General features: G+C 51.8%; 9 protein-coding genes across 9 annotated transcripts; 5 read left to right on the top strand and 4 right to left on the bottom strand.

The window, feature by feature from the left end:
* Position 1: 1 nt before the first annotated feature.
* Positions 2-1,563, bottom strand: M436DRAFT_44967 (MFS general substrate transporter; the record flags this gene model as incomplete). Its single annotated transcript, XM_013572498.1, has 4 exons — positions 2-252; positions 331-727; positions 782-971; positions 1,025-1,563. The coding sequence occupies 4 exons, from the start codon at positions 1,561-1,563 to the stop codon at positions 2-4; spliced, it is 1,377 nt and encodes a 458-aa protein (XP_013427952.1).
* A 920-nt stretch (positions 1,564-2,483) lies between these two features.
* On the bottom strand, positions 2,484-6,149 carry M436DRAFT_72120 (uncharacterized protein; the record flags this gene model as incomplete). The annotated part of the gene is made up of 12 exons (XM_013572724.1): positions 2,484-2,521; positions 2,581-3,553; positions 3,593-3,665; positions 3,699-3,796; positions 3,833-3,895; positions 3,935-4,016; positions 4,047-4,123; positions 4,157-4,704; positions 4,738-4,762; positions 4,796-4,837; positions 4,874-5,832; positions 5,888-6,149. The coding sequence occupies 12 exons, from the start codon at positions 6,147-6,149 to the stop codon at positions 2,484-2,486; spliced, it is 3,240 nt and encodes a 1,079-aa protein (XP_013428178.1).
* A 1,257-nt stretch (positions 6,150-7,406) lies between these two features.
* On the top strand, positions 7,407-7,992 carry M436DRAFT_72119 (uncharacterized protein; the record flags this gene model as incomplete). Its single annotated transcript, XM_013572723.1, has 2 exons — positions 7,407-7,892; positions 7,942-7,992. The coding sequence occupies 2 exons, from the start codon at positions 7,407-7,409 to the stop codon at positions 7,990-7,992; spliced, it is 537 nt and encodes a 178-aa protein (XP_013428177.1).
* A 662-nt stretch (positions 7,993-8,654) lies between these two features.
* On the top strand, positions 8,655-9,454 carry M436DRAFT_72118 (Triosephosphate isomerase; the record flags this gene model as incomplete). The annotated part of the gene is made up of 2 exons (XM_013572722.1): positions 8,655-8,763; positions 8,817-9,454. The coding sequence occupies 2 exons, from the start codon at positions 8,655-8,657 to the stop codon at positions 9,452-9,454; spliced, it is 747 nt and encodes a 248-aa protein (XP_013428176.1).
* Positions 9,455-9,914: 460 nt separating this feature from the next.
* Positions 9,915-10,438, bottom strand: M436DRAFT_81137 (uncharacterized protein; the record flags this gene model as incomplete). The annotated part of the gene is made up of 3 exons (XM_013572809.1): positions 9,915-10,206; positions 10,260-10,342; positions 10,400-10,438. 3 exons carry the CDS (start codon positions 10,436-10,438, stop codon positions 9,915-9,917), a joined length of 414 nt encoding a protein of 137 aa, XP_013428263.1.
* A 194-nt stretch (positions 10,439-10,632) lies between these two features.
* Positions 10,633-11,929, top strand: M436DRAFT_45400 (RNA-binding domain-containing protein; the record flags this gene model as incomplete). Its single annotated transcript, XM_013572579.1, has 4 exons — positions 10,633-10,891; positions 10,948-11,075; positions 11,126-11,219; positions 11,271-11,929. The coding sequence occupies 4 exons, from the start codon at positions 10,633-10,635 to the stop codon at positions 11,927-11,929; spliced, it is 1,140 nt and encodes a 379-aa protein (XP_013428033.1).
* A 982-nt stretch (positions 11,930-12,911) lies between these two features.
* Positions 12,912-14,092, top strand: M436DRAFT_45688 (Arabinanase/levansucrase/invertase; the record flags this gene model as incomplete). The annotated part of the gene is made up of 3 exons (XM_013572626.1): positions 12,912-13,007; positions 13,060-13,811; positions 13,867-14,092. The coding sequence occupies 3 exons, from the start codon at positions 12,912-12,914 to the stop codon at positions 14,090-14,092; spliced, it is 1,074 nt and encodes a 357-aa protein (XP_013428080.1).
* Positions 14,093-16,861: 2,769 nt separating this feature from the next.
* M436DRAFT_29959 (uncharacterized protein) lies at positions 16,862-18,589 on the top strand (the record flags this gene model as incomplete). The annotated part of the gene is made up of 3 exons (XM_013572403.1): positions 16,862-17,223; positions 17,304-17,503; positions 17,553-18,589. Coding segments are annotated over 3 exons (1,599 nt in total), but the record flags the coding sequence as incomplete, so codon positions are not given.
* A 1,317-nt stretch (positions 18,590-19,906) lies between these two features.
* M436DRAFT_45345 (PTPLA-domain-containing protein) lies at positions 19,907-20,832 on the bottom strand (the record flags this gene model as incomplete). The annotated part of the gene is made up of 3 exons (XM_013572568.1): positions 19,907-19,983; positions 20,050-20,406; positions 20,595-20,832. 3 exons carry the CDS (start codon positions 20,830-20,832, stop codon positions 19,907-19,909), a joined length of 672 nt encoding a protein of 223 aa, XP_013428022.1.
* Positions 20,833-21,300: the final 468 nt, after the last annotated feature.

Below are 21,300 nucleotides of genomic sequence, written 5' to 3'. Positions count from 1 at the left end.
ATCACTTTTCATCATCCGTATCCAAATGACCCAACTTTGCATCAACAAAAGCCTGCATCGCAGCTCCATGTTTCGCAAGCATCCAAACCAAGACACCACCACAAATACACAGAACAACGCCTATCGTAGCAGCCAACCCAATCCCAATCGAATCAATCAACGGCACAATTGCCGCATTGCCAGACGCACCAAAAATATACTGGATAAAGTATTTGGACGCAATGACTGCAGTGCGCTGCTCGGGTATTGCTTCTGAAGACGCAAGTGTCAGTTACAACAAAGGGGTTTTGGACAAGCAATAGAAATTCAAAAAAGGCTTGGAGAACTTACCAGCACAATAAGTGTTTAACGAACTAAACGCAGCCATGAGCCCGAATCCGGTGAAAAAGGCAGCCACGATAGCCAGAGCCAAGCCACCGACATCATATTGCAAGCACCATCCATAGATCAACTGCGAAGAAGGTATGATGAGGAAGAAGGCGAAGAGACCACTGTTGAGTCTGTCTTGAGGTACTCGTTTACCACCTCTTTCGATGATCTTTTTGGCCATGGTCATGTCGGAGAAGCGACCACCTGCTATGGCACCGAGGAGGAATCCTGCGCCAGGTGATATGTAGAAGAGACCGCTGACCAGAGGTGAGGTCAGGTTGAAGCGAGGGTTGATCAAATGGCGAGGTGCGGCTAAAAGGGAGTATTGGGTCCATGCGAGTAGACCGCAAGCAAGATCCTGGGTGACATGTCAGTCAAAGCTGCAGATATGTAAAAGAGGTAGAAAGCATACCGCAAAGAACACATTAGGATATACCAGCAATGTGAACACCTTCAGCATCTCAACCTGCGACTTTCCCCAAAGCCTGAAACTAGGCTTTTCAGTAGTCTGATGCGGCTGAGCAATCGAAGGCACAAAGAAGAAGGACAACAACAAGCCTGCTCCCACCATGGCCGTCTGTACCCAAAAGATGACTCTCCAGCTATGCAAATGTGAGCCAAAGCAACGTATTCTAGACAAATGTTATCAACTTACGAGGTATAGGTCACAATGATGCCTCCCACCAAGGGACCTAACGCAGGTCCAAGGACTGAGCCTACCATGAAGAAGCCGACTGCAGTGCCTCTTCTTCGTTGGTCGAAGATATCGGCGATGATAGTCTGACCAGCTACCATATTAAAAGTACCTTGAAACCCAGCAAGGACTCTCATAACAGTAAACATAGCCATGTTGATCGACAATGCCGTACCGATCGAACACAAGAACAAGACAGCAATGGCACCATTGTATGCCGTTCTCCGTCCTAAAGTCCTAGCAATAGGTGCCCAGATAAAACTAGACGATCCCATAGCTAGCAGTACTCCAGCATTGGTGACATTGATGTGTTCGGGTGTGGTCCCGAACTCGGCTGCTATCTCTGGCGTTGCTGGGTATAGACATGTGCTGGAGAATGTGGCGGCCAGACACATAAAGCTGACGGTAAAGAGGATAACATATTTATGCCAGCTGGGTAGGTCCATTCCTTTCCTGTGTGCATCTTTGGCTACCGGCGGCGGTGCAGTTGAAGTCTCCATCATGGCATTGATTGTTGAAGGTTTCCGATTAGAGCGTTCGAACCATCAATTTGTAGTGTACGAGAAATTTTCAGAAGATTGTGCAAGAGAGAAGGTGTGCATATGACAGGATAGATGGATAGATGTACATTCGAGAGTCAGAGACTCGATCTACATCAACAGAAGAGTCTCCATGCTTCTTTACGGTGAAATGATAAGAAGCCCGAGATCAATGAGGTTTTACCAAGAGCTGCGACTTCGCACTTCTTCGCCGCATGGAGTTCCGACTCGGCCACCTGTTGCCGTGCCGTCCTCGGCGAGCAGCAACATGTTCGACATCTAGAGTGGATAGAGCAATTCACCCAGCATGGGAAACGCCTAGTGAACTTGATGATTGTAGTGATCACCGTCAGCATCCTCCACTCGGTGAGAAATGTGGTCGGGAGAAGGAAGGGGTATCTCTGTGGAAGCAAGCCCATGGCGTCGCCAAAAATGACGCCGAGCCTTTCGGCATCTTCGATGACGTTGCCGAACCCAGGTCAACACAAGACAACAATAAAGTCAATGATACAGAGGATCGAAGCGATGTCCATCGAGGCTGGTTTGGTCAACTATCGCTCACGAAAGAAGCAAATACAGCCTTCCAAATCCAAAAGCACAAAGATACACTGCACATGAAAATCTAGGAGAGATATGGGAGGCAAGCCTCCACATTTGGATGAATTATCGTACATAGAAAACCGCAATGTGCGGAGTAAAAGCGAAAAGAAATGAGAAAGGGGTATCTAAGAGACAAGTAAGAGAGTTGAAGGAGCGACTGGATGCGTTTTTGACCAAGGGAAAACTGCTGGAGCGTAGGGGCGAAGGTGAAGAGCGACATTATCCTGTGCCGCCAGTTCTTTGGTGGAAGACAAATGACTCTCTGTTTCCAAGAACGAGAATCAAACAGTTTTCCAAGCTTGATGATAAGTAGTAAGAACTACAAGAGAAGTTGTTAGCACAACGAACATGAGGTAGCGAACAGCAGCTGGGACTTACGAGACAATAATTGGCGTTGCGACATGGCATCCTCGCTGGCACATTGGATAGAACCCTCTCCATGAACGAGATCGCATATCACACTGTGTGGCATCTCTTGTCTGTCCATGTCAGGGATGAAAGGAGGCCCAAGTTCTTTAAGGTGGAACTTGGAGTTGAATGACTTTCCAATGCTGCTGTGACGAGCAGCTGCGGTGAAAATGAGGTGACCAGTACCGTCGATTTCAATCCAGCGTCGCTTCCAAAGCATCGCATCGGGGAACTGCACATTGAAGTCTCCGATCGACACTGGAGGAGGAACATCGGCAACAGAGTCTGGACGAGGTTTTGAGGCTGAAACCGCGGCGACTGCTTGGTTGCGAGCAACGACAGGAGGTGCAAGGGCAGGCTTATTCTCCATAGCAGACTCGGGGATGGAGGTGACAGTTGCAGGGCTGGTAGGACCCGATCGAGTAGCTGAGGTGGGAGACATAGGCTCGGAAGGCGTGGTCGTAATCGTGGGCACTTGGGAAGCGCTCTTCTTCTTGTCCTTACCAAGATGGGAGATGCGCTTGAAGAAGCGACTGGTGCGACTGGTCTTGTCGGGGCTGTCGTCAGAGGGTGGCTGTGTCATAGTCTGCTTGAGAGCGTTCTTCTTTGGGCTGGTCGGGCCGCTCAGGCTCTTGAAGGATTTGCGATCGAATGACTTGCGTCTGCCAGTAGCGCTGGTGTCAACTGACCCGCGGGACATCAAACCATCTCTGCTCTGGGGAGACATGACGCTGTCATGTTCTCCTTGAGAAGATTTGGTATTGGTGACAGCTGCGGCAGGAGGCACTCGGTTGTTGTCCTGTGTAGGACGCTGATGATTGAAAAGAAGCGGCGAAGCCTGAAGTTCAGGTGCGTTGACTGGCTCACCTGCACGAGGGACACGGACAATGCGTGCGGTGACCGAGACTGAGTCCCGATTGCCTGGTTGCGCGCTTCTAGCTTTCTGATTGAACGTGTTTGACGTTGTAGCAGCAGGCCAGACAGACAACTTTCCGACTTGTCTTCTTTCAGCCCCACCAGTAGCTTGGGCTTCGGCCGATTGTTCGACGTACGAGCTCTTGCGCTGTGCAATAGTCGAATTGGCAGACAATTTGCGAGATGCAGGGGCAACTGGTGGACTTCCGTCACGGGTCGATTTCTCGGCGAGGGCGGCAATCCTGGCAGAGATGCCAGATGATACGTTGGACTTGCGCATGCGGATAGACGAATCGGTTGTTCTTACCGAGGAGACTGATGGCGTCCGGGTTGGTAAATATGACTGCGGTTCGGACGAGGGCAGTAGTAACTCGTGAGCAATCTGACGCTTGTCCAGAGTGTCGCTGACAGAAGGCACGAGGGGCACAGATTCGGTGGAGACTGCTGTGACGATCGAGTTCGATGATTTGGCGGAACGCGTGCTCGGGCGTCTCGGAGGAAAGAAAGGACTTGCAGGAGACTTTGAGATAGCGATAGGGGTGGCTTGCTCGAAAGTGGCAGTTTGGAGTTCATCCATGAAATCGTCGTCTGCAAGAAACTTATGCTCGGAGGTGTGACGCTCAAGACGTACTTGAATCTGCAAGGGTTCTAGCAAACCTCTGCGGCGCATCTTCTGTGGAGAGTCTGAGCTGTTTTCAATTTCTGGCTCAAAACTGTCATGTTCTTCGGGTACGACGGATGAAAGAGTGTCTGTCGACTGTCGAACTTCTGGTCTAGATGCGCTGGTGGGTGTCGTGGGATCAAACGGCTTTCCAGCTTTCTGGACCAGATCATCAGACGAGAAATGATCCTGATCTTCAGTGACGATGCCACCGGCGACTGGACGTGTAGGCTCTCTCACCTCTGCGGTTGGTCCGTGCGCAGCGATGTGTTCCTGGCTGTGAATGGAAAGTTCAATGATCTTGTCTACAATTGATGGTCGGTGTGCCTTGATAAGGTGCTGCGCCGGAGCTGCATTGTCGAGAGTCGTACTGGTAGAAGCCTCCATGGTGGGTTGTTCGGTAGAGTTTGTCGAAAGAGTGGTCGCTTGCCGCTCTGAGACGGGTTGGGCATCAGATCGTTCCAAGCTTGCCTCGGCTACATGATTCAGATCCTCTTGCACAAGTGAAGGCAGAGATTCTTTGACAGGCGAGGTATGCGTTATGTCAATACCAGAATCGGCCTTGTTTGCACCCGTCTGTCGTTGCGTTTCTTGCGCCTGGGCGTGCACATTGTCAGCAGTCGGCGGACCGACATTTTGCGCAACGGCCAGCTGTGGCATTGATTCTACAGAAGCTGAGCTTCTCACCTGGCGCTTCCTCATCTCAAGGGCCTTCATGAGGCGCTGCTTCTCCGGACTCAAATACGCCTTAGATGCACGAGACGCTGGCAAGGAGCGAGAGCTGCCTCTTGAATTGGGTCGTGGCGGCAGGAACTCGGGAATGTCGGGGATTTGAGGCGAGAAATGGAGAGAGGGCAGCCTCGGGGGCGCCGTGAGACCCAGGGGGGCGTAGTCGGTAGGACGATTGCGATTCACTGGATACTGCGGTTGCGGGTGTGACAGAGGCTGTTTTGGCCTGAATTGAACTCCGGCGGGAAGGCTCGACACAGGTGCTGACGCTGATGCGTGCTTGCCTTTCTCGACCACGTTGACTACACGCGGACCAAGCTTGATCTTCGGTTGGAAGAACGTATCAAGGTATCTCTCCAAATCGTAATCAGCCGACTCATTGGTGTGTGTCCGGGTAGAAGAAGTCGTCAACGGGACGGCCGATTCGGTGCGAGTGCTGAGTATTGAAGCAGCGTCGTCTTTGTCTTTGATCGAAGCACTATCTTCGCCCGCCGAGTATCCGTCCAACTGTGTGACTGACTTGTGCCCTAGCTCTTCCCGGACCAGAAACTGTGACAGAGACGACTTGTTCTTCAGGACGGGCGAGTGTTCGCCAGCGAATTGGGCACTCGAAAACGAGGGCGCGCGGTAAGAACGCTGCGAAGGAGGTCGCTTTTCAAGTGGAGGCTTCCGGCTCGATACCGACGATATGGACCGACTGTGGATCAGCGGCTTGGGGGCGGCGTCGCCATCCTCGTTGTCTTCGGTGATCTCATTCAGGGAAAATTGATTGCTGGACAGTGCGGGTGAGGCGGTGTGAAGAGGAAAGGCCGCTGCTAGAGCCGTGTCGTTCAGCTCGTCAGCCGTCTCAATCTCGAGCATCGTCTCGTACGGGGCCCATCTCTCCTGCACCTCCCGGAGGTGGACCGTTGTCCGCGCTGCATCGCTCCCGGTCAGTTGTTGTCGGCGCCGTTTCCCAGGGTCATTTCATACCTTGCAGTAATCGCGATGTTCCTCTGGGCACATATTTGACGAGTACCTTTCGGCGCCGGTAGACCACCAGCCCGTAGAGAGGGGACAGCTCGTCGTATTGCAAAATCGCATTTCTCGCTTCGCTCAAGCCTGCTTGTCCGTGGCCAAGCAGAGCGATCTCGTCGCGAGAGACGTATTTCACCAGGATCCATCCTCCAGCCTCGCTCAGGGTAACCTCATAGGCCTGCTGCACTTCTGGCACATCCAGTCCGTTCAAAGACATGGTTGTTGCCAGTCCTCGCTGGGCCGTCTTCCAACTTTACAAGACCTTGAGCCTTTGCTGCAGGGAGATTCAGGGGTGTTAATTCCAGAAGCGCGTGTGACCGTGTCTCGCGCAAATTTCGAGTTGAGTGAGCCCCTTATTGTCGGCCAGCATTATTGTGCGCTGGTGCTGTTCCTCACTTTCAGACTCGAAACAGAGGACTGCTCTATTATACATACACATCCACCTTCCCACTTCGCCCTCAACCAAACTTCGCCATCAGCACGAATCGGATTGATCGTCGCATGCTTTCGACCAGGCATTTCCGTAGCCTCTCGGCAGACTGCAGCAATGATTGGTTGACCCTGACTTTGTGTGGCAGCGCCCAGGCCAATCTTGCTCTGGAAAGACACTTGCCACAAATCATCTTTGTAGCTGAACCGTGACCCACGAGAAGTTCCAAGAAACAAACCTACTCCATGGTCTTCTTACTGCATGCATGCAGTAAACTGTACATCTTTCTTCAGTTCGCCGGTACGCTTCGAGATCTACGTTTGCAAAAGTCTCCGAGGGAGCTTTGATCGGCAGAGCAGCTGCCGCTTCTGTGCACCCCACCTCTCTGAAATTGGTATGGCTTTCAGCCCGCAAGGTCCCAACTTGCTAACCTTTCGGTCTGCGGACTACCGAATATCTTATCATCTTGTTGTAAATCTTCTCAAGCCACCGAAGCCGTCCGTGTGCCTCGGCCGCATGAACCAAGATGTGAGCTGCTTTTACCCTTCTAGAGCATGCATGGCGCATGGCTTCAGCATTGTATGAAATGTGTCCGAGCTCTAAGCGATGGAGCGGGATGTTGGATACTGAGCTCGATCAAGTCGTCGAATCTTTCGCACAGGCACGCAGAGACAAGAGACAGCTCTGCAAGTACGCGGTCGATGCGATCTCTTGCGTTCCGGTTTCTAGGCGTACGCTGCAAATTGCAAGATACCGTCAGATGAGCTGGATTGTCTACAGAGGATGCCAACTGTGTGATCCACACAATCCACTATAACTACGGTGAAAGATCAAGCCGAACGAACAAAAGCGTCCAAGGTCATTGTATCGAAGGTTGTTTGTATTGAAGTGGTAGTGCATTTGTATAGCCAACCTAATCCTTATATTGCATGGTAGACAATCGCCGGTACGGGGTAAGTGTGGGTCTCTATACTGCAACTCTGACAATTACCGCAATGCCGTCTCCATATAACCAATCCATCATTGTACCCCTCAGGCTCCAGTATGTCCGGCCTACCTTCTATCTCCTCACTGCCATCGCTACCCACAGAACAGAGAGCAGGTGTCCTTGACCTGCTCTTTGAGCCCAGCGTCCCTCTGCACACACTGTCGGTCGAGCTGCTGCGTAACCAAACATTCGCATCGTACAACGACCTGATCGCAGCTGTTGGGGTTCAGCTGACCGAGCTCTCTGAGTCATCTTCTGCCAGTGACACCAAATGGCTAGAGAGCATATTGGGATCACACCCTCGACTCGGCGCAAAGAAGGTTGAAAGTGCGCAGAGCCAGGCAGAGCAAGCACAACTCAACACCGGCGGCGAAGAAGAAGCCCGCAAATTACACGACTTGAACGAAGAATACGAAAAGAAGTACCCTGGACTGCGATACGTTGTCTTTGTCAATGGCCGCAGCAGACCGATCATCATGGAGGATATGAAACAGAGAATCGCTGCCGGGGATATTGTCGCGGAGCGAGCAGCCGCAATTAAGGCATGAGTGTGAACACGTTCTGTGGCGAGCCATGTTGACTGTAATGCAGGCCATGTGTGAAATTGCGGCGGATCGCGCGAGCAAGTTGCAGAAAGCGTGATGAATCACCATGTTCTTCGGTCTGGTGTACCACAAGCAGTTGCACATCTGTCCTCCCAAGGACTCGATGGCCTGTTGTTGTGGCTCACTGTCCCAACGATCTAGAGTGATGTGGTCCTACGATAACACACAGTTGTTCTCGGTCTAAGGGCGCACAAAATTGATGGTTCCTACTAGAGTTCACGTTGTTACGAGAATGCTCATAAACTTCTACAGCTACTACGTGCGATATCCAAATCATCGTTGAAAGCATCTGACATCGGTCCAATGAGCTCCTCTACACATTTCCTCGTGTTTCCTAAGCTACCACTTGTGCCTGCAGCGAGCGAGTCGATGATCTGATGTTCTGCACGCTCTTTGACCATGGCCAACAGCTGAAATCTCTATTCATCTCTAAGACGTGACCCGAGGGCCACCGTTGGCTCCAAGCTGCGATGAATCGAGCGCGGCCCTTCTCGTTGTTTCGAAGACGCAGGGCCGATTTCGTCCGATTTGGCAGCTACGTCAAGCTATGCCCCTCCATGCGTCGGAGTTGCCAACAAAATTCAAGTCGTGCTCCCCTCCCTCAACATCAGTCTTTGCTTTGACACTTTTCTTGCCATCACAACTTCAAGTCCATACAAACTTTCTCAAAACACCTCTTCACCACACAACACCGCAAACATGGGTCGTCAATTCTTCGTCGGAGGTAACTTCAAGATGAACGGTTCCGTTGATACGATCAAGGGCATCGTCAACAACCTGAACCAGGCCAAGGTCGACCCCAACGTCGGTATGTAGGCACTGTGCCATTGACAAACAAGACCCCATGTTGACAGCTCGCAGAGGTCGTCATTGCCCCTCCTGCCCTCTACCTTCTCCTCACCCGTGAGCACCTCCGCTCCGGTCTCGAGGTCGCTGCACAGAACGTCTTCGATAAGCCCAACGGTGCCTTCACCGGTGAGATCTCTGCCAGCCAGCTCAAGGAGTCCAACATCACCTGGACTCTGACCGGTCACTCCGAGCGCCGTGTCATCCTCAAGGAGACCGACGACTTCATCGCCTCCAAGACCAAGACCGCTCTCGACCACGGACTCGGTGTTATTCTCTGCATTGGCGAGACCCTCGAGCAGAGAGAGGCCAACCAGACCATCGACGTCGTTACCCACCAGCTGCGCGCTGTCGCCAAGCAGGTCCAGGACTGGAGCAAGATCGTCATTGCCTACGAGCCCGTCTGGGCCATCGGCACCGGCAAGGTCGCCAGCACTGAGCAGGCCCAGGAGGTCCACGCCGCCATCCGCGAGTACCTCACCAAGGAGGTCAGCCAGACCGCTTCGGACAACACCAGAATCATCTACGGTGGCAGTGTCAGCGAGAAGAACTGCAACGAGCTCGCCAAGGAGAAGGACATTGACGGTTTCCTCGTCGGTGGTGCCTCCCTTAAGCCTGCCTTTGTTGACATCATCAACGCCCAGTCCTCGTAAAAACTTGTACATAGAAGAGACTGGTAGGGTGCCATGCGGCAAACGCATGGCTACCTATGAGAGATGATTGTTGAATAAAAACATCTAACGAACCAAACATATATTACCCGCAGCATCATCCGACTGAAACTATGTAACCTGATGGGAGCATTTCGCATATGACAAGAAGTGATACTGAAATGCTGTGGGATGTGGTAAAATAGTAGAACTGGCTAGACACCAACTGTCGTAGTACCGAGAAGATTGGCATGGGATGGAGAAATAATGTGAGCGCTTATGAAACAGCGCATCGATGCGAATTGCGGCCTTTTCTGGACTCTGAGGCAAGTGTGAGGATGGAGAAAAAGTATAGTATACGATTGAAGAGGGCATTCTTTTGAGCCCTTGGTATTTCCCCAAAACGCCATTGCAAATGCTGTACAAGAAAGTCGTGGAAAAGTGAAAGCAGGCACTGAACAGATCAAACGGACCACTTTGAGCCGTGGAAAGGATCCCAGATACCTCTGACACTCTCGTTGATGCTCTTGACGGGCTTGGTGACCTTCTTCAGCTTGTCGCCGCTGGCATCGCGCAGCAGTTCGGCCTTCTTCATAATCTGCTCTTTCTCCAGACTGCGTACACAGATGGCCTTCTCACGGCCGTTGATATATGTGCCCTTGATGACGGGGTGTTTGCGCGGGCGAGGCGAGACAGTGATTTCGACTTGGGGATTTGCGCGGGCAAAGGCTGGGAGGTCGTACTTGAGGAATGAGCTGGAGCAAAGGTATCAGAAACCGGAGATTGAAGAGGCGCAGATCAGACGAACTTCATGCCCTTTGAACTACCGGCCCAGTCGCAGTAGTGAAAGTCGAGGCGCTTGCATTGCAGAATGAAGGCGCCGACGCCGTTCTACAGTCACCAGTCAGTCGCGGATCGCATTGAATCGATAGAGATGCAGCGACTTACCTGAGCCTTGGAGACGGTGCGCAGAGCTTGTAGGGGCATGCTGACAGTCGTGAATTGTGTGAATCAGTCGACTATGAGCGACATCAATGTTCGCTCGAGAATGTCTGCGAGTCGTCGGCAAAAGCCGCGGCCGTGTCCTGCGTCGAGACTCGCAGCTCCAGCCCGACCATGACCGCCGACTCGGTACGCTCTCCCTGTCTATTGAATACACATCATCACATTGTCTGTCACCCATGACGGACAAACTGCCCCCTCAGCTGCTGCAGCTGTTCGCTCCGAGACCCGCTCTGCGATACCTGCCACCATGCGACTACGCTCCCGAGGAACGTCGCACTCCTGCCATCTCTGGCGTCGCCCAATACCTTCAAGCCGCAAAAGAATACAATGACGACTATCAACCTACCGAGAGCTGGCTGCAGAAGAAGGATCGTCAAAAGATGGAAAGAGACGACGCTGCTCGATACCGCGTCACTGACGGCTACAAGAACGAATGTGCGCCATACCCGCCAGTTCTCCATTCTTCACATCGTCACTGACACAGCTGTCAGTCAAGCCTCATGAGGATCCCAACGTTGTCGGCGATCCGTTGAAGACCCTCTTCGTCTCTCGACTCAGCTACAACACCGAAGTCAAGGACCTCGAGCGCGAATTCGGTCGCTACGGTCCCATTGAGCGCGTGCGCCATCACCCGCACTGCTTTGCTCGAATCAATGCTGACCTTTCCAGATTCGCTTGGTCGAGGACACAACCACTCCCACTCCCAAGAAAAAGCATCGCGGCTATGCATTCATCGTTTTCGAAAGAGACTCCGACATGAAGGGTAATTCGTTATTCTTGACCATTTGACATACTCAGATCTAACCCAAACTAGCTGCCTACAAAGACGCCGATGGTATCCGCATCAAAGACAGACGTATCCTCGTCGACGTCGAGCGCGGTCGCACAGTCAAGGAATGGCGTCCTCGCAGATACGGAGGCGGTCTTGGTGGCCGTCACTACACAAAAGCCGCACCGCCTCGTCCCTCTGGCTACGGTGCTCCCTCTGGTCCTGGAGGCTTTGGCGGCGGCCGGGGCGGCGGCTTCGGCGCTGGCGGCGGTGGCTTCCGAGGCGGCTTCCGAGGCGGAAGAGGCGGCGATCGGGGCGGATTCAGGGGCGGATTTGGTGGAGGTGACCGAGGTGGGTATGGTGGTGGCAGATCTGGAGTCGGCTACGGCAACGGCTTCCCAGAGGGCGCCCCATCCGGTCCCCGTGGCCCTAGAGGTGGCGGCTTCGGAGGCGGTCGTGACAGCGGCTACTCGGGCGGCCGTGACGGTGGTCGCGACAGCTACTCCGGCGGAGGCTCACGATACGGCGGCGACAGACCCCCACGCGACAGCTACGGCGGTAGCGGCGGCAATCGCGAGCCCATTGGAGGTGGAGACCGTGGCGGTGGCTACCGTGACCGCGATCGGGAACGCGACAACGACCGCAAACGCCCCTACGATGGCCAAGGTGGCTACGACGAATCGCGCAAGCAAAGAAGGTACTGAGCGCTGTTTGGATGTGTTGCAACCTCCGATTTTGCACGCTTAAGGACGCTTCATTCTCCCTCGTCTCTGAGAATCGACGGTAAGCTCATCACCACATGCGCAAAACGTCGGTAAGCAACCGTGTCTCACGCCTCAGTCAAGCACCCGGTAAGGCACCAGAAACCAGGAAAGAAGCACTTCGAGTGTGGATCCTATGCAATTCGATGCCTCTCCTCTCTGGATCATACGAAAAGAACAAGGACTCTTTTTTCCACCAAAAGCTCGGCACAGCAAGGCGCACGGCATTCATAGGCGAAGGTAATCACTTTGGGGAGGTATCGAATTGCATGCAATGGTAACAGTGGGCGGTATCCTTTTCGTCGTCCATCTCCTTTATTTCCTGCTCTTTCCTCTAGAGTGAGTATGTACTCTAGTCTCTTGATCCTTTTGGTCAGCGAAGCGAACAGCGATGACAATTGTATGACCATTTCTAGCCCTAACACTGGCAGCGGGTGAGTTTACGAGTGTTGAGATATACTCTGGAATATCGCCCCGAGCACAGTGCGAGTGTTTCCTTGACCAAGATAAGCGCTCGAGAAGACTGCTCGATAGCAGAACGTATGCTTTTGATAGAGAGATTTCTAATGAGAGTCTCTTGTATACTTGATAGCCCAATAGATTTCCGCTCCTCGACCAAGCTCTCTTCGGAGGCGCTTCCCAAACTCACGTCAATATCAACGTAACCCGATAATCATTGTGCCGTGTTTAACACAAAGAGGCGCGTGTGTGAGATGGAAGAACCATTTGCCAACCAGCCACGGGATGGGGTTGGACTTGGACAAGGTTCACACACAATGACTTCATAAGCTTGCGTGTTGATCTTCATGAGCATGAAAGTCGAGGTCCTCGATTGTTTAAAACAAGCAATCACGACTTCCACTTTCTGTTCAGACATTGTTTCCCTTCTTCTCTTCATATAGTCTCTGACATCCCAATTCTCAATATGGCTCAATATAATAACACCGTCTTGTCGCTGACTACCGTCACTACACCCGACCCTTATGTCACCTACTCGGCAGCAACGCGCCAATTCTATCTCGTGAGTTAGGTATACAGACCAAGCCTCTAACGCATGTCTCTAATAATATTAGACATTCACCGCAGGTGACCGGGTAGAGATCTGGAGAGCGAATAGCTTGCCTGGCTTTCGTGATCACCCGGACAAGCACACCATTTGGAGACCACCACCGGACACAGAACACTCGAACGACCTCTGGGCACCTGAGATCCATTGTCTGAGAGGCAGGTGGTATGTATACTACGCTGCTTGTCACCCCAAACATGGAAACAAGTCGCATAGAATGTTCGTCCTCGCCGGACCGCCAGCAGATCAGGACCCCGCTACTGGGTCGTGGGAGTTCGTGGGTCCGATCAGAGGCATGAAACAGGATCAATGGGCTATCGACGGTACTGTGATCGAACTACATGGGCAGTTGTACTTTGTCTATTCTGGATGGCCTTTCGACAACCCCAACGAATCAGATCTTCAGCAGCATCTCTTCATCATCGGCCTGTCTGATCCAGTAACCGCATCCTCGGACCCTGTGGAGATCTGTAGACCAGATGAAGCTTTTGAACGTACAGGAGACCACGGCATTAACGAGGGACCACAATACCTTGCCTCTCCGGATAACTCGTGGATCGGGCTGGTCTACAGCTGTTCAGGTAGTTGGACCAACGAGTACAAGATGAACTGCCTCCGTTGGACTGGGGGCGATCCTCTGAGACCAGACTCCTGGCAGAAGAGTATGAAGCCCTTGATCCAGAACGGCCCTCATGGCAATGGACCTTGGGGTCCTGGCCATGGCTCCTTCATGCATATCGACCATGACGTCGTCGCAATGTTAGTACACTATAAAAGAAAACATACCAAGGATGCTTGCTAATTGTTCTTCCAGCTACCACGCCACTGATCGTCCTGATGATGGTTGGAACAATAGAAAGGCTAGAATGCAACGAGTCGTCTTCACCCCCGAAGGTCCTTGGATGGGTGACGGTGTGGGTCCTCTGACCACTTCTATGGCTGCTTTTGTGGGCAACGAGCATCACCAAGCTGATGGAAGTCAAAAGAAACAAGGTCACGGTATCAAGGGCTTCCTGCGCAAGATCAAGGACGAGCTGTAGGGTATCTGTGCACTAAGGTCGAGTCATGATAGTCGGAGTCAAAGTCCACGAAGAAACTCTGTTACGTGTACAGATGTTCATGCGAGCTCGCCTTTGAAACGACTTTCCGGTGAATGTATCTGTAATGCTGGATAGAAGGTTGATACCTATTCGAGAGACGTAGCGGACGGGGATCGGCACTTCGGACATCCGTGCGCTGCCACGCGAGGAGTGCAACGTTGGGAATTGTCTCGGGTTTCGAACTCCATGCCATCCTCTCACAGCTCCTCCGACTTTGCAATACACTACGAGCATCGCATGTGCATAAGACAGCATTCGGTGAAGCGATTGTTCCTTTATGATGTGCTCTAAAGGTATAGTAGACCACGCAGTACGTTCCTCCGAGCTTCTGCCACATTAACACAAGTACCGACCGTTTTCTTCCCATATCGAAGGGTAAGGCTTCTTCCAACGGGCATCGGTCTGCCTTAGCATCATTCAGGTCTGTCTATGAACAGCCTAGATTTACGCGATTTACAACACTTGACCAAGTATGGGATGATGGAATGCTTCGAGAATTGGACGTCTGACGACATCACAAGTACACCTCACCCGTTTATCATTGAAGCCATCTCTGTCGCGTCCGAAATGTTTTCATCAAACAGGGCCAGATGGCTACACAATGTTGATTTGGGGTATCACCGAGTACCTTCATACTCGATCTCACTACCTTGACATATCGCTCAATGGCCACCTTGCCCTCTAAGTATCTTGCCGTATCCAGGTCCTGCTTGGGCGGCCGTTGTATACAATATTTCGATAATAACGGCCCAATCCGGAGAGCAATACAGAGACTATAACGGCCCCCACTTCTTAATTGAGAGCCTAGACAGTATTTGTTTCATTTGGTTCTTCGTTATTGTAGGGCCAATGAACCACACGTTCGCTTCCAACCAGCGGTCAGTCAACGTCGGTGGCAGTATGGCAAGTATTATCCTCCTCCGTGTCCCACGTCCTGTCTAGCTCTGTTCATTTCTCTCTTGCTCAAGGCAAGCAGGGTTTCACGCCATGTCAAACCCTTTTGCCCTCAGCCCTTACACATTTGGCTCCAGTACTGAACGCAAGGGATCTGACGAACTCGGACCCGACGAAGTCGCTCCCTCAGACACCAGATTCACTCCTTCAAAATCACTATTCTCACAAGATAGAGGATCATCTTTCCCGTGGCGGACGACCGGATATGATCAATCAACATTTCCTGGATCAGGAGAGGTGGCTTCCCCTAAGAACGAGATCGTCAAGCCTGACCCAGTACACACGGCATACACACCAGCCGATAGAAAGTCTGCAAACGCCAGCTTGCAAGACATACCTCCTTCCTCTCCTTTCTCTGAACCATCATACGACCGTCCGGGGTCAGCGGATCGGAAATCGACGCACATCGCACCGCATGAAGTCAATACAAATCTATCGCCATTCTCGAGGCTGTCGTATGGTTCACCTAGTAAGGCGAACAGGATCTCTAGGAATCTCGCGCCTGATGAAGTCCCGACGACTCAACAGACTATCCTAACTGCCAATAGCAGAGATTCTGCCGAAATTGATCCCGATGAATCTCCCTCAATTCAAGCTCCAGTCCAAAGGTTTCTGGGTCCTGGAGACTGGGAGTCATCTAACGTTAGTCCTGGGGCACCTGATACTACAACAAGCGATAACGACCGGCAATCACTTGCACACGACTACGCTGCTGGCGGCGCAGTCGACAACGAAAATCCTTTCTTTACATCCACGAATCCCTTCGCAAAGAGACCCGGTATTCTTAAGTCAACATCTCGTACAGAACAGTTCCCAGTCCCAGGCACGAGCTTCAGCAACCGAGCTTCGAGGAACTTTTCGAAGAAGTTGCCTAGTATCACGCTGCCAGAAAATGGCGCCTCCTTCAGCAGACACGCATCTGCAGCTGAAAGCCCACTTAGCGCTACCATGAAGGACACACCTATGCAGACGCCCATAAGGGCATCATTCGCTTCTGCTTTCGAGCAGAAGAAGTCTCGTCCCAGCTCTGTGGCATTCGCCAGCCTACCTCCTCCTCTACCAGAAACACCCATCGACGTGTCCCCTTCTAACAGCCGTCATCCCTCAGCAAGCACAGTCAGCAGGCGAACCTCGACCGCAGGGCCTCCTTCCGCTGCAGCTAGCAGACGTGCATCTCTAGCTGGGCCTCGCCGCTCTTCTGTCTCAGTGACCAATGTTGTTATTCCTGCTCATCTGATGACGCACGTCGAAATCAACTGGAACGAAGACAAGATTGTCGGTAGACGCAAATCAGCATTTCAACGCGAGGACTCCCGCAAGTCTTTCAATATCCAAGCCATGGCACAACAACAGCAAGAAGAGGTCAAGAACATTATCAACACGACACAACAAGCTCCTCGCTTTGTCAGTGCATCCATGGAAGCATTGTCTCACGCGGATCCCTTCGCTGCAATGAGAGAACGTCAAGCCAGCGCTAGGAAGTCTAGAGGAAAGTCGCTTGCCGCTGTTGACGAGACTGAGGTAGCACCCGAGGACAATGAAGAAGAAGAGGAAGAAGACACGGGTGAACAACTGACACCGGGTGAAGCCCCTGGAGGCCTAAATCCTTGGGGAAACGTTGCCTTCGACTATCGCGACGGAGGTATCTCGCCTGGTGCCGCCATGGACCCTGGTGACCCGCTGGCAGCTGCTGGAGCAGCTTTGGGCTTGGTCAAGACCTCTACTAACAACAATTCGAGCACACGGAGACCCAGCATGTGGGGCAACAACACTGCAGATAGGCATCTGTCCCAAGCTGGACAAAGAAGACCTTCAGTATTCCAGAGAGCAGGATCCGTCTTCCAGGATACCATGCAGAACGTACGCAAAAAGGTTCGCCGAAGCAGCATGTGGGACGTGTACGAAAATGCAAAGAAACGACAACTCGAAATCCGACGAAAGCGCTGGGTGCAACTCGTCTTTGAATATTCTTTTTATTTCATGCTGGTGGTTCTGGTCTATTTTCTACTCATCGGAGAGCCCCTCTGGAAGGGGACGTATTTGAGCCTGTACTTGGCGTTCAAGTACAAGCTTAATCTTAATGGTTCTTGGTCGATTATCATCGCAGTTGCCGTTGCGTAAGTCATCGTTCGCTCTTTCCACCTTGCTTAGTGCAAGGGGGCACATGACGAAGACCGACACTGACTTGCCTATCCAGCTACGCATACTCTCCGCTCTTCGTTTTGTTCGAGCCCGACCCGCCGATGCCTGAAGAGCCAATCGACGCTACCAAAACTCCTAATATCGCCGACACTGCTCTGATGATCCCCTGCTACAAAGCTGCTACATTGATTGGTCCAACCTTGGAAGCTGCCACGAAAGTCTTTCCGCCATCGCAAATTTTCGTCGTTGCTAATGGTAAGTTGCATTTCGCGTGCGTGTGGGCTTCTCACTAATGTCCTCATAGGCAACAGTCCGGTCCCTCTAGATAACACCGAAGAGATTTGTACTCAATACGGCGTCAACCATATCTGGAGTCCTGTCGGTAGCAAGATTGTTGCACAATTCGTTGGCTGCTATGCTGCAAAGGATTTCAAGAATGTCTTGCTTATCGACGACGACTGCGCTTTACCGCCCAACTTTCCCATCGTCTCCGATCGACTGAAGGGAAAAGTCATGTGCATGGGCTACACCATCAAGTCCGTTGGTCCCAACTCTTCAAAAGGAACGCTCTGCCAGCAAGCACAAGATCTGGAATATAAAATTTCTGGCATCCAACGCGCACTTGCTGGCAAGATTGGCAGTGCGACCTTCCCACATGGTGCCATTTCTCTATGGGACAGAGACTTCCTTATCAAGACTTTCAACAAGCATCCTGGATTCAGCGTGTCTGAGGACTGGTTCTTCGGGCATGTTGCTCGTCAACTTGGATGTCGCACTCAGATGGCAACCTCTGTCTTTATCGAAACCGAGACTCCTGACGCCGTCTTCTTCAGCTCTGGCGGCGAAAGGGGTGGCTTTGGTGAAATGACTGTCTTCAAGCAACGCTTTCTCCGCTGGAACTTCTTCTTCGTCAATGGAATGTACTACAATCTGCATTACATTCTGTTTTCGTGGGAGCTGGGTTGGTGGGAACTCGGCACCAAGTTGTTTGTCTTCCAGGAGATTTACGAGACGCTGCTATATCTCGCTACACCCATCGTCGTCCCTGTCTCTCTCGCCATCCGCCCACAATTCTTCTTCGAGCTCATGGCACTTACCTTTGTCCTCTACATGGGCAACGCTATCATCTTCAACGAGATTCACCTTCGACGCAAGAATGAGAAGGTGCCGCAGAAGTGTGTTTGGCTGTACTATATGCCCTACAAGCTCGTCTTGACTTTCGTCAATGTCGCAAGTTGCTACTATGCCATCTACAAGTACGCGACTTACTTCGCAACTCGCCATGCCAAGATCATTGAAGATGACAAGGCTATCAATGTTGTTTTGCAGCTCGAGGAAGAGGACGTTGATGATGACGAGGGCCCAGTCTTGCCTATGGGGGGTCGCCGTATGAGCGTTACTGCCATTGGTTCGCAAGTCGACGTTCCTGGTGGTGCAGCTGGTGGCCGTAGGATGACCATTACAGCCATGGGACAGCGTTTCAGCAATCCTGATATCACCATCACGGAAGAAGACGAGGAAGAGGAAGAAGAGCTCATCGAGAAGCCTGTGCGCAGAGCTTCGATCAGTGTGGTCAAAGCTGGCGAAGCACCTGCTCCCTTTGAAGCGCGCAGACCTTCCATCATCGTTGATGGTCGCCGTGTTAGCGTCGGCGCTGCAACCGTCATCGACGACGTACCCGCGTCCAAGAGCACCACTGAAGTTTTCCCGCCCAAGAGTGTCTCCGGATTATCCAACACTCATCCAGCCCTGGTGCGCTCTTCATCACACACCATTCAAGAAGAGGAAGAGGAAGAAGACGTGACAAACGAGAAAAAGTCAACGGCAACCTCCAATGTCGAGTCCAAACGTGCCTCAAAGCGCAAGTCTCAACTCAGACACTCTTACATGGCACCAATGGTTGAGATCACAGAGACCGAAGTTGTACCCGAGGTTCCTAGAGTGCCTGCTGTGGTTGATGATCAGCTTTTGAACAGCATTTCGGCAATCGAAGAAGCGTTGGCTGCTCGTGGCATTGGCGCTGTCAATTTTACTGTTCACGATGATGGTGAAGCGAGTGGTGTGAAAGCTACCGAAGAGGAAGAGGTGGAGGAGGTGGTTGAGGTGCGTGGGGATGGGGAAAAGTGCTTCGATGCGAAGAGTATGGTTTGATTCGGGTGTCATGTGCATGTATCTGAATGTTCTTGTTGTTGTTCTGGATGGGCTTGATGGCATAGCGCGGCGTAAATGTGATAGACCATATCAAAGATCCGTAGAGATCGACTTGCTTCTCAGCATTGTATCTTCCGCTGCGCTTTCTCCTCTGTGCCACTGTGAGAAATGTGAATGATTTGTATGATGTAGTATTACAATTCATCTTTTTACAGTTATCGACTTTTGCTCTTCCTTTCACTTTTGATCATGCTCTTGTTTGTCCAAAATCATCTACAGATGAGCGTTTGTTCGGATTCTGTGCTGGTCTGCTCTGAGGGTTCTTCAATTGGGGCCAGTGATTATGAGTAGATTCAATGGGCTCCAGAGTGCGGATGGCTTGGGCTATCTCTGCTTGTAAGAGGCATAGCATGTATCCTTTGGGAAGACAAGGTTGTCCTCCAAGAGTCTCGCCAGAGTAAAGAGCCCACGCGTGTAAACACAGCGTCCATGGCGTGATTGATCTCCTCAAGTGATCTTTGCGTGGCTTCCGCGCATGACCTTGCGGCGCTGAGCCATCATATGCGTGAACAGAATGTACGAGCCTGCAGTCAAATACTCCGTTAGCCCTCTTCTCTCCCGAAACTCATCAGGATGCTTCGGCCACTTACCGGGAATATAGATCAACAAAATAGCAAACAAACCCTCTCTAACACCAGTATACTGCTTGGCGGGTCCAGTGGCAGCCAACCAAACCAACCAACACTCACTGCTAATACCCAGGGGATACAGGACAAAGAAGGTGTTATATCTCAACCACAGCCAAAGTCCAGGGACACTGCCAGTGGACAGATTGATGGCAAAGTAGGAGTAGCGGATGACTTCGGTGACGGACCAGGCGATGAGCATGGAACTGTAGACGGGAGAAAAGGCGACAGTGTTGGGGAAGGGGTGGACGATGCCCCAGATGAGGAGAATACGGCTGGCGACTTGCATGAGGGTTGTGAAGAGGGGTGCGCGGACGATGCCTGAGAGAAAGGATTAGCTGTGTGTTCCGTCGTCTAGTGATCCAGTATCTGTCTCTCGATCTTCCTCGATGGTCTATGTGCATTCTCGATCCATCCGTCTCTTTTGGACCACCATAACTCTCATCTCCCTACTCGTCCCATTCCATCTCTTTCGGCCAACAATCCCAAAAAAGAGGGTTGAAACTCACCAACAGCAGCATGCACAACCTCCAGCAACGCCAACGTCTGAGTCCACTTTGCAAACTCGCCCACAGCAGGGAAAACCATCTTCGTGCCATGCACATTTGCGACCAACAACACGCGTCCTAAGATGGTAGCCCAGAGAATGGTCGAGACGGCATTGTAAAGAACGAGGTATCCGATTTTGACAGGCGAGGATTTGCGTTCGCGGGCTACGCGCACGGGTTGTTGAGGTCTGTCGGCCATGGTTGTGGAAGTAATTGGAAAGGTGAGAGATTGAAACTGGCCAGAGTGGAATTGGAATTGGAGATTGGAGATTGGACCCTGAGGCAGGAGCTCGAGACTTGCGCCGATCGCTGTTTGACTGCGGAACGCTCCGCCGTCATTTGTACTGTAGACACCAAAGAACAATGCCTTTGTTTTTGGACCTCAATGCATTGTATCTCTCACACTGCTTTGATGAAGATACGATTGAACGAAGGATTCGTCTCTTGAGTATCCTCTCTAGCAAGATGAGCGCCGAAAGCCACTGACATACGCCTTGAGGAGACCTTCTTCCTCTGCTCCTTCTCCCCTTTAAAGATTATGAAATAACGCCGTCGCTATGCATGCTTCAAGACATGATTGTGTCCACCTGCCCATAGAACACATAGTGGTGCCCATGATATACACCCGAAAAATACATGCCCTCATTTCCATAACTGCTGCAATACT

This window comes from Aureobasidium namibiae, assembly GCF_000721765.1.
Source record: "Aureobasidium namibiae CBS 147.97 unplaced genomic scaffold scaffold_7, whole genome shotgun sequence".
Lineage (NCBI taxonomy): Eukaryota > Fungi > Ascomycota > Dothideomycetes > Dothideales > Saccotheciaceae > Aureobasidium > Aureobasidium namibiae.
This window is presented reverse-complemented; position numbering and strand designations above follow the sequence as displayed.